This window comes from Quercus lobata, chromosome 4, assembly GCF_001633185.2.
Source record: "Quercus lobata isolate SW786 chromosome 4, ValleyOak3.0 Primary Assembly, whole genome shotgun sequence".
Classification (NCBI taxonomy): Eukaryota; Viridiplantae; Streptophyta; class Magnoliopsida; order Fagales; family Fagaceae; genus Quercus; species Quercus lobata.
The window spans coordinates 35,011,524-35,023,629 of record NC_044907.1 but is presented as its reverse complement, the minus strand read 5'-3'; the positions used below and the strand labels follow the sequence as shown (position 1 = coordinate 35,023,629).

Sequence of the window (12,106 nt, the reverse complement as noted above, 5' to 3'; positions counted from 1 at the left end):
AAGGATTAGATTTGCATATCTGGAGAGAATCTGCTTCGGCCTCCAATGCCCAATTTGGGCTTGATCTAAAGAGAAGAAGGAAGGATCGGTGATAAGCTTGAGTTTTTCTCTTGGTTTTCTTTTAAGGAAGAGACTCAAGTTCCTTCATTGATCTCGAGTCTCATAGACTCAAAAATACTACTTAACAAACATGTACTTAACAAACATGTTTGCAAAACCTGTTGACTAACAAAATTGTTTCCAAAATCAGCCTAAATGCCAAAAATCCCGTACATTGTGTATATGTGTGACCATCGCACTAAGAATGTACAGTGGTGACCTACATTGAAATCTTGTTTATATTGATTTTTGGAAAACTATTCAGAATCAAAATGTCATCATGATGTGACACACATAAATGCTTAGTGGAATCTAAAAACTTTATCTTGACGTGACACACTTAAATACTTAATGGAATCTAAAAACTTTATGACTAATACATCCACTAATAATTTGTATAAGCATTGCATAAGAGGAAATGAGAACACCTTGAGGTCGCGGATCACAATGTCAAGGTCAAGGAGATGAAGAGCCTCAAACGATTAGTCGCAGATAAAACTTTTTGTACAGTTCTCAGTTTTGAGAAAATAGAAAATGTTATAGAAAAGTGGACGGTAATTGTGACTAACTTTAGAGAGTTTAGGGAAGTTCCACGAAGTTTACTCCTTTACTGTAGTGTTCTACTTTGGCCCACTTCCAGTTCCAGGGAAAATTATCTCTTGGAGCGAGGTAAATTCTGTGCACATTCGGTGCTCTTTTTCATTGTCGTGTTGACCATGACCCATTTTTTGAATAAATTATCTGATGGGGCAATTATTATTAAACTTGTGAGAAACGTGCATGTGTGGATTCTAATTGTCGTGAGAGATCACCCAAGCAAGTTGTGAATGACCTAATCTCTTCTCAATGCATTTTATTTATCAATATTTACACAAATACATTCATAATCTCTAAGGCTGCTTATGAACCATTTCCCAATCCTACTGTTCATTCACTTTTAGAGAACCATGGCCTTGTCATGCCCATCAAACCTCTAAATTAAGAGCCCTCTATGTACACATCTAACCATTACGGTAAGTCCCATTGTGTAGCACAATAGACCTAAAATCTATTGAGCTTGAAGGTTTTCAAGCATATTAATATAACGTTAAGTTAAAGAAAAAAACCACCCTAATGAGCCCATGGTACCCAGCCACTTAAGGATGGATGCTAGAGTAATCACATCTTTCACCTGTGGATTCGATCAAGAGCATATTTATCAGATGGCTACAATCACCATGTACAAACTAATTTCACAGCTAGAGATTCTCAAAATGTTATTAAAGAGAATATCTATTCCTACAAAGGAAAAACATCAATAGACCCTACAAATGCATCTAATGCCTGAAAAACACAGGTATAACAAAACCTTTTCCTCTGCATTCATTTACTAATCCTGACTCAGTACAGGCCGATTTTTAAAAAAAAAAAAAAAATTGAGGTAGTTTACAATTCCAGATATCAGGACTTCCAGAACTTTGGACCCATCAGTTCACGATCTGCAGCAGAACCTTGGCTAGCAATTTTCTGAATACGTGAAGAAAATTCTTCGGCCTGAAGGCATTGAATCTGGTCAGTGCACTAGCAATATATTCCATATTCCATAGAGAATAATTATAAATGCATGTGAAAAATGGATGTATACAGCAAATCCAGATTTTTCATACATTCCAATCACTTTATGCTGGGGTTTATAAAATGTTCAAGTGGAAAGTAATATTTAAAGCAGAACAGTCACTCCTAGCACAAAGAATTGCATGAGTACTACTATAAATGCACTAGGGAAAATTATGTTTCCTACAACATGAGCTATAGATACACAACAACGAAAAAAAAAATGTTGCAGCTTGCAGGGTCTTTTTGGAAGAAGGGAGGTCATATGTGAAAAAATTAGCACGTATATCTTAACCTTTTCAAAAAAATTCCAAAATAGTAACATGTAAATAACTGAATCTTATATATAAAAGAGCTAATCTACATTTCATGAAAGCCTTAACAAGTATTGAGATTTGTGAACAACTGATCTCCTTGTTTCTTAGCAAGATCTGATCTTAAGACCTACCAACCCCCATGACACTTGCAACAACTTGTGCTAAGCCCAAGGTTTTGTAAACGATAGACAAATCTTCCAACATTACAAGCTCGTGGAACAAGGTAATGGAAACCATAAACACTTGAAGCAATAATTAGAAACAAGGATAAGCAAACCTTTAGCAATCTTTTTTATAAGTGCAATCTTTTTTCATTTCTACACATAATAATTACCAATCAAAACTACCAAGTGCAGCTACTGCCAGGAGATAATACAACATAGGATACTAACCTTCTCATCAATCCACATTAAAGAACTTAGTTGATTGTTTAAAATCCGGACAACTACATCTAAAGGTGTCATCCCATCAGCTGCCTCAAGTTCTCCTCCCTAAAAGAAATGGTAAGGTAGGTATCAATCGTTTGCATCTTTAAGAAAAAAACTTTGTCAAGAAGTGGAAACTTGAACTTAAAGTATTTACCTGGTTGGCATTTAGGGTCTGAATAATTGATTTGATCTGTTCTGTCATCTGCTCTAATTCCCTCTCTATAAATTCAGACTGTTCATACCTGTATTCCACACCCAAAAAAAATACATACAATGACATTGATATATTAGAATGGGGATGGACAGAGAGATAGCAATATACACACAACCAGAATCCAGAAATTTTTTACTAGGAAAATAGGCTTCTGCAGACATATAACCTTAAACCATCAACCTGAATCCAACTTAATTATGAACTGTCAAGCAGGCAATGGCTGTGCTTTATGTGGGACAGCCAAGTCAACAGACTGAAAGCCCAATAAGGTATGTATATGGGTTGTGACAAAGAATGGATGCAATCAAACTAAAAGATTAAGATAAAGTATGGTAAGCCACATAAATCTATCAGTTTTATATCAACCAAATCAACAAACATAGTACTTACATATACATGTATACAACCAGAATCTGGAAATATTTTACAGAAAAATAGGCTTCTGCAGACATATAACCATAAACCATCAACCTAAATCCAACCTAATTATAAACTATCAAGCAGGCATATGGGGATGCGTATGGGTTGTGATAAAGAATGGATACAATCAAACTAAAAAGATTAAGATAAAGTATGGTAAGCCACATGAATCTATTAATTTTACTCCAACCAAATCAACAAACTTAGTACTTACATTGCATCTCTTGTGGATGCAGCTTCATCGTCAAGAAGCATTCCACGCTCATCCTTGTAAATACGCTCAGCTTCTTCTTCCATACTTTGCAAAGCCTTGTCAACCTTAAAAGTAAAAATAAAATATATATATATATATATAAAAAGAAGAATACAAACAAAGAAAAATATACTTACTAAAGAATATCATGCAATTTTTTCCTATAATGTTTGGGTGCATGCAATAAAAATCACCATATGAATAAAGCAAAAGGACAAAGCTCTATTTTTTTAATCCGGATTGGGAGATTGTTATTATAGTACATGATATTAGAATTATGCATAAATATTTTGTTGCTTGATCTTTTTCCTTCTCCGTAAGATAGTTTGATTCTCTCACTCATAATCTAGCATATTGGGCAGCATCTTATAATGCCTGGGGGCAGTCTATTCCCATCTCCTCCATACCCTCTTGGGTTTTTTTCAAAGAGAGATTTACTGGTCCCTTTCGGCTCTTGTCCTTGAATATGATATGTTCTTTTTGCTTGGTTTTTTCTTCTAATGAAATCAATTATTCAGCAAAAAAAAAAAGTATTCTTCAGGGTTTTTTGAAACTGTACACAACAAAATATAAACAAGAAGAATTTTGATTGATGATGACCAAAGAAAATATGCAAAATTTTCATATGCAAACCTAGGCTCCTTCAATTAAAACACATTGTAATGTAATCAGACCACTGAACAATGTTTTGACAAGAAGATATACAATAAAAAACTCACTACAATACCTCTTGTTGATGAGTCTCGACCAACTCCAGTTGCCGCTCTAAGTTAGATTGGGTCTCAACAACTTTTGCCACTTCAATCTAAATTAAAAATTTATTCATTAGGCAAAACAGCAACAAGACACGAGTAGCTGTCAGTTATGTAAAGGCATGGACACATTATCTCAGAGAAAATGTCAACTCTTTGAATTTTTTTTTTTTTTTTGATAAGTAAATAAACAAAATAACTATCTCAGGATGGCTCATAAAGGGTTATTATACATAATATAGAATAGATGGCTATATTGGAAAATAGATCACCTCAAGCCTAAGAAGAACATCGCGATTCTGCAAAATTCTTCGATCCCACTCAGCTATCGCATTAGCCTGCTTTCGGAACTTTCCAGTACGCTCTTGTAGTTCAGCATTCCACTCCTTAATGATCTTTAAATAAAATAAACAATTAGAGAGAGAGAGAGAGAGAGAGAGGGGGGGAACATGCAGAAATTTGAATCAAGTCAGAAGAATATGGTTATCGAGAATATTGGCGAATATGGTTTGATGATGAAAGAGAGCCCCCACCTTTCTTCTTACAAAAATAAAGGTTGATTATGAATTTATGAAAACATCTAATGTGTAGCTAAGTTTTATGGAAAGAAGGGAGCAACTATTAAACAAGTTTTAAATTAGGCTGAATGTATTCAAGATTAATCTTCCCTTGTTTCTTCTTTTTACCACTTCTGCAATATCTATTCAAGGAGCTAGTTTCCTAATTCTGTGAGTTCCAAAAAATAAAGAAAGAATAAAAGCACTATATAGTGAAACATCTCCACTGTCCTCTTGCAGGCGTACCACCTGCCAAAACTATTTTTTAGAGGTACAATTGTCCAAGACTACTTTTCATATGAAGTCAAATTAATATATAGGACAGATTTGGAGAACCTTTCTACATGTTCTTTTGGTTGCTTTATGATGGGAAAATTTGTGGTTTAGGGTTTGTCGAATGAATTAGGTTTGGGAAAGATAGGATTTAAAGAGGGAGCGGGGGCTTAATAGAGAACAAGCAGATTGCAGGAAAATTCTGGCAACAGCTCTGTTTGGAGTTTAGAGTATGATTTGAAGTGGTAATTGAAGGGTCATTCTTAAGGGAAAAAAACGTGGGGTTTAGGCAATTAACAGGGTAAAAGAATTGGTGGCTTTGGGGTTGAAACAAGATAAGAAAAGGGGAGAATTGGTGACTGTTCACAGTACCATGAACAATACCATTCTACCAGTGCCCAGCCAACAAAGAAGAGAAAAAAAGTGCAGTGGGACTCATGAATAGTAATAAAAATAAACTGAATAGTAAAATAAGTTGGCAAAATAATTTTTGCCAAACACATAAAATCAAAATCAAAATTAAAAATCGTTCCCATCCTAAAGCACTTATGACTCAACCCATTAAACCACACAAGTCTCACATAAATTGGTCATCACACAAGGGTCCCACACAACAAATACTATATATTACCAATATTGAGATATAGTTGCAAACATTGACTAATCTCTTTTTCCCTTGGCTGCATCATGCACTTGTAAAATTGTATTGCATAAAAGACAAGATTTGAAAACAACTTTGTGAATTGACATACCTCTTCAACAGTCTTCCCTGTGATCTCAGACGGTAATTTTGGTGCAGTCACTACTGCAGTGCTGACACTCGAAGTTGTACTATGGAACAAGAGAAGAGGATAAGTCAGCAAATCATATATCTAATGTGAAAAACCTTAATACACATTCAAATACTGTCATCTATGTTCTCAATAGTACAGAGTTTAGGAACCTACAAAAAATATAGAATGGTAAAGCATTATGATTTTCTAGCTTTATTTGTCTTCACTTCTTTAAAAGTAACATTATATGGAATGTAGAGAGCAAATAAACTACTAAAAGAGCATGATGTGAAATGACATGAATAGTAAATTTTAGCAGTTTAGCCACTGATTATATATACCTGATCTAAAAATTAAGAAGGTAATCTACCAAAAGTTTTCAAAATGACATATACTGAGAAAGTTCTACTACAAAAATTTTCACAAGAAAAGACAGGTAAACTGTAAATTTAGAAAATTTGATTTTACAAGTTTTCCCTTAATTAATTGTTTAGTTTGCAAGATTTGTAGGAAAATAGTTTAAATTTTCCCATGATGCATAATCATGTTAAAACTGCCATATGAGACTTGAGCGAAAATATTTCCTGTAGGAAAGTAGCTAGTGGTGTGACCAACACATTTTCCTGCCAACCAAATGCACAGAAAGTAAAGGAAATTGTTTTATCTTCCTTTTCCTTTCCTTTTTCTTCTCAATAAATTGAACCTAACTAAAATACAAACTGGTAAACTTGGATACTAGCAAAAGAGTGAACACACAATGTTAGCTACCAAGATTAAGCATACAGACCCACTACTGGAAGCCACAATAAGAGATGATGATGGCTGAGTTGCAGTAGTACTGGAACTGGAAGTTGTTGCAGCTGCAGAAGTTGAAGGGACACCTGCAGAATCAATTTGCTCAATCAAATGATATGGAAACATCAGACACAAGTAACTGCAATTTGATCAAGGCACCTCAGCATTTACACATCAAAATAAGTGATTACTGAAAGAGGACATCACTAGTAGCTTAAGAACCTAGAACACATAAAGGAATATGCAGCTGCATAGAAAGGTGACAAACCATACAGAAGTTTTGGTAAGACTGTCACTGATGAAGTGAAGAACAATCATCATAGAGGAGCCACCATTTATGCTTTGCTAGGCAAGATAAAGCCTAAGACCTAACCCAACTCCATCTACCCCTTTACTGCCTAAGGCAAGGCCTAGGGTGCAGGAAACAATGATGTCAGATACATGGGGATAAAATGACAACAGAATTTATAAGATTAACATGAGCACGGGTGTATGGCATCACTTACTCATATCCCTTTTCCCCTTGGCTTAAAAAACCTCAAAAAAGAAATCCACAAAGGAAGTTTTGGTCCTTTTGGAGATAAAAGTTCAGGTCCCTCACCTCTAATTGCCAGGGCAGTGAATTCAATCAGAGCCCTAACGGTTTCACAAGGTCAAAGCAGCTGGCTCTAGGACTAAATAGGCTGGAAATGTCAACCCCAACATCATACTGGTTTACAGATCATCCAATGAGGAAGCAACAAAAAGGGTCATCAAACCAAAAGAATAGGTGCTCAAAGCAAACCTACACATCAGATTTTAATGTTCACCCCATGTCTACACTCAAGTGGAAGGATCTTCAACCATGGGGAAAGCTCTTTGGCAGTGACCATATCTAAATTAGATTGTGCATATCACAAAGAATTGAAGGCTAACTAAATTAATTCATGACATGCCTCTTTTCATTGTCAGGACCTTAAATCTCATAATTTTATTAAAGATTTCTACTCTCTATAATGAATTACCTTCTCCCTCAATTCCTTACAGGAACTTTTTTTATTTATTAGGAAATTGCAAATGCACCCAATGCGTCTTGAACTCACGACCTCACCCTCTACCTAGTACTTATAAGGGAGGAGGTGCCAGTTGAGTGAGAGCTCATAGGCATTTTTTATGTAAACTATTCATTATAATATTAACAAATAAACACCACAATGAAAATAAAGAAAAAAAATAATAGAGACCAAGAGGAAAATGTGTAGAATATCCATTTTTATATTCCACAAAACCATCACTCCCCCCTGACTAGAAACAACCAAGTACAATTTACAATTCTATTATCCATACAAATATCACAGTAGCCCTTCAGCAAGGGTATGCCCCAAAATGCCATTTCGTTCATTTTGAGCTTTGATGGCAATAACCTCCCTTGCCAAAACCACACGTTGCTGCTCCATATCCACCAAAGATTTCTTTGTAGCCTCTATTTGTTTGTCCAACTCATCCAACTCCATACAATATTCCTGGTATTTAGCAGAGGCAATAACTTCATCCACCCTTTGCTTTAACCATTTCACGTTGAACCCAGCAGCAAGCACATCAGCTACCTTTGCCTCTATGAGTTGAATTTCATGTGAATTAACTGTGTCCAAGGTAAGGTTGGAAAGTCGATACACAGCATCAGCCATCAATTCAAGAAAAGCCAACTTGGCATCCATACTCCTGAATGTGCTCCCCATGGTTATGTCACCATATTTGTACAAAATACTTTTGATGATTGGGCCGTTATGAGGAGAGAGGACATGCTTATCCACTTCTACACATAGAGATGATAAAGGGGAAGGTTTGTCACCATATTTGTACAAAATACTTTTGATGATTGGGCTTTTATGAGAAGAGCAGACATGGCTATCCATTTCTACACATAGAGATGATAAAGGAGAAGTCTGCATCCCAAGTCCACTATCACTTGCTTCATCTACCTTGAAAGCCTTAGAAGCTGAAGTATCCAAATCATTCTTAGCCTCCATCTTCACAGGACAATCCTTATGGCCTCCTTTAACCTCCTTACCCAGCAACATCACCCCTTCACTGCCTATAACAGACAATTCTGCTTTTAAAATTTCTGGGGTGACCACAGTAGCCTTCGCAATCTGTGACATTGATGAAATGGCAGAAGATGCAATTGTTGGAAAGGAAACCACATTGCCTGGAACAGAATCCATAGCTAATGCTGCCATTTTCATCTCCACAACCTCCATTATCTCATCATGATCCTTCTCCACTCTTGAGGCCACCTCTTCCTTGGCTTCCTCTACAGTAACAGCATTTGGAAGCATTGGCTTCTTCACCATCCCATCTCCCAGCTGCTTACCCTCAACCCCATCCCCTCTATCACCCACACAATTCTTGAATAGCTTAGCAGAACATGCAACACAACTTTCACCCGAAAAAAAAGGGCATCCTGAAATGCATCAAAGAGTAACCTTTATCTCAATTTGACCAACAAATTGAGGAGGTTCTATATTCTAGAATCTAATCTAATAGCAACAAACAAAGTAGCTCCCATAAATGTTGTTAAAAGCGAGCGGTGCAATCTCAAAGCCTCAAGGTCTAAGAACTTCACTTGGTCAAAGCAAAGCTCATTTAATGAAGTGCAACTAGGGCACACTTTTTCAGTGCTTTATTAAGAAGCACAAAGTCCATCCAGGCACCCTTTTTTTTCTAAACAAAATATGAATCATTAAAATTAATTGCTCTCTCTTGAAGAAAATAACAAGGAACAGTGATTTATTATAAAAGCACAATTCTTAAGGTGTTGCATTACACAAATGAAAAATGTCTACATGTCAACAAACAAGTATAATTTACTATTCTTGTGCTTTTTCAGCTTCTTTTGAACCATCCATTTTATTTTATTATTATAGCTATCACAGTCATGTATTTTTATAAGCACACAAAGATCATATCAAAAGTTTTGTTTAAACTTTCTATGAATAGATTATTATCATATTTTCCATTGATAGTTGTTTTCAAATTTACTAAACAAAATTTCAAAGAAATTTAGTGCAATTACACTATTTATTTTAGTTCATAGGCACCATATATATTATTATTTTGGTTTCTTTACTTTTTTTAAAAAACTATTTTAGTTCATAGGCATGCGTGCTTAAATATGCTTGACGCTTTTATCAACACTCATTCATCACAACGAATACGGATTCAAGCACCAAATACCAGAAACTCTAAATGTACCATGTGAACTTCAAAGTTGAAATCCCTAAACATAATCTATTTCCAAATTCACTAAAACCTAATCAAGCATAAACAAACACATAGCCATTGACATAAACACTATAACCAAACATCTCAAACGCAATAAGAAAAATTCAGCAAACTCACTGAAAACAGGTGCAGTAGTGGTGGATTGAGCTTGCGAGGGCGAAGCAGGCGTCGACAGCTTGCTGAAGTTAAAACCAGTAGTCCCCAACGAAGGAGTCGTGCTCGCGGCACTGGTAACACCAAAACCTGTAAAAGAACTCGCAGTAGAGCTCGAAGAAGAAGCAGCCGCCGAGCTGGCCGGTACAGATATTGAAGGAGCTGTTGAAGCCGAAGATGGAGTAAAACCAAACGAAGGCACAGAAAACGAAGGCTGTGATGTTGTAGTTGTAGTAGTAGTAGTAGAAGCAGCCGGAGTCGAAGCGGTCGTGGTCGTGGTCGTGATCGTTGAAAACAATGGCGCTGCGGAGGAGCTAGGTTTTGCTGCGGATGTGGTGGAAACCGAGGCGGCGGAGGAAGGTGTTAGGAATGAGAAAGGCGTTGTTGTTGTTGCTGTTGATGGAGATGGAGTTGGTTTTGAAAAAGCTGAAGCGTTTGAGAATGAGAGTCCGGAGGAAGATGCGGTTGAGTTTGGAGCGAACGAGAACGAAGGAGCGGTTGTTGAAGCTGAAGAAGAAGAACCAGAACCGGCGAAGAGATTTGAAGAGGCGGAGAGGAATGGGGATGAGGTTGAACTCGTTGTGGATAGCGATGTGGCGAACGGGGATAGAGATGGAGTTGATAAAAACAGGGGGGAAGTGGTGGTGGCGGCGGTGGTTGAAGATCCGAAGAGAGGTGAAGCGGCGGAAGGAGTTGTGGTTGCGGACGGCGTCGTTCCGAAGAGAGGTGAAGTGGTGGTTGTGGCAGTTGAGGCGGTTAGGAATGAGGATGAGGTGGTGGTGGCGGCGGGGGGAGTGGAGGCGGAATTGAAGGGGAAAGAGAAGGAAGGGGTGGAGGATCCGAATCCGAGAGAGGCGGGTGGGGCGGAGGAGATAGGGTTTGCGGCGGTGGTTGTGGTGGTGGAGGAGGAGGAGGCGAAGGAGAAGGGGGAAGGGGAGGATCCGAATGGGGAGGTGGAGGATCCGAATGGGGAGGCGGAGGATCCGAACGAGAAGGCGGAGGCGGTGGCGGCGGAGGAGAAGGAGAAGGGTGAAGGTGTGGATTGTGAGGAGGTGGTGGAAACGGAGGATCCGAATGGGAAACCCGACATGGTTACTCTCTCACTCACTCACTCTCTCTTGCTCTGGTTTTGGGCGAGTGATTTTGGTTTTGGGGTTTTGAAAAAATAGAAATGAGGGTTTTTGCAGTTTTTAGTTTTGGTTTTGGGAGGCTAAAATGGTAATTTGCCATCCCTCACAAGGAGGGAAAAAGTTTTTGTGAGGTCCACTATGTAAAAAAAAAAAAATCTTTTTTTTTAATATTTAAATCCAAATACATTTTCTTTTTCTTTTCCCCTTCCTTCCATTATTCATAACAAACCGCTAGATTTTTTTTTATTTCCTTCATCCATATAATCAACACTAGACAAATACTAACATACCTTGGCCTTTTTTTTTCTTTTTTTTTTAGTGATGTTGTACTTAAGTTAATGATACAAACATATATTGTTGCTTCTATTAACGATGGTAAATTTATGAGATAAATATTAGTGATTTATCCTTGTGAAAGGATTCTTGTACCCTTCCAAAGATCAAGTGACAAACATTTAATAACTCATAATTTTGTTTGTACATTCAATCAACAAGGAGTCACATTTATAAATTCATTTGATCTTTTATAGGCGTAAATACACTTTTAGTCCTTACATTTTTTGTCAATTTCAATACACTTTTGGTCCTTATATTTTTTGTCAATTTCTATTTTGGTCCATATTTTTCTATTTTATCGTTTTTAGTCCCTAAAATGAAAAACATGTTCCATTTTGGTCCCTACCGTCCTCTCACTAACAGAAATTGTTGATATAGCACTGTTAGCATAGTAAATGCTGACGTGGTCATTAAAATAATATTAAAAAAATTATTTAGTATTAAAAATAATGCCACATCAACATTTTAAATATTAAAAAAAGCCACATCAGAAAAAAAAAATAAAACAAATTTCTAAACTTATGATTTAAAAAAATAATATAATTAAATCAAATATTCTTTTTCTTTTCATTATGTTTTTGGTCATGTTCTTCATTAGAGTTCTTCAACAGTAAAAGATGAAAAAAGTCCCTTCAACAGAGCGAACCCAAATCATCAATTCCCTTCCACTAGAGATCGCCACTGATCTAAGAGAGAGGCACCGATATGAGAGAGAAAAAGAAAAAGAAACAAAGATAGAGACTTGTATT

At 36.7% G+C, this 12,106-nt stretch overlaps 1 protein-coding gene across 2 annotated transcripts; it reads right to left on the bottom strand.

The window, feature by feature from the left end:
• Nucleotides 1–1,213: 1,213 nt before the first annotated feature.
• LOC115986701 (nuclear pore complex protein NUP62-like) lies at nt 1,214–11,070 on the bottom strand. 2 transcript variants are annotated; one of them, XM_031109953.1, is made up of 9 exons: nt 9,856–11,065; nt 6,467–6,560; nt 5,659–5,737; nt 4,349–4,471; nt 4,052–4,129; nt 3,286–3,389; nt 2,592–2,679; nt 2,402–2,500; nt 1,214–1,632 (listed from the first exon to the last, which is right to left on the bottom strand). In XM_031109953.1, the coding sequence occupies exons 1-9, from the start codon at nt 10,979–10,981 to the stop codon at nt 1,540–1,542; spliced, it is 1,884 nt and encodes a 627-aa protein (XP_030965813.1). In that variant the 5' UTR covers nt 10,982–11,065; the 3' UTR covers nt 1,214–1,539. The 2 variants fall into 2 exon arrangements, with proteins under 2 accessions (XP_030965813.1, XP_030965812.1); XM_031109952.1 differs by lacking the exons at nt 1,214–1,632; nt 2,402–2,500; nt 2,592–2,679; ... (3 more) ...; nt 5,659–5,737; nt 6,467–6,560 and adding an exon at nt 6,614–8,917 and having other exon boundaries at nt 9,856–11,070.
• Between the last annotated feature and the right edge of the window lie 1,036 nt (nt 11,071–12,106).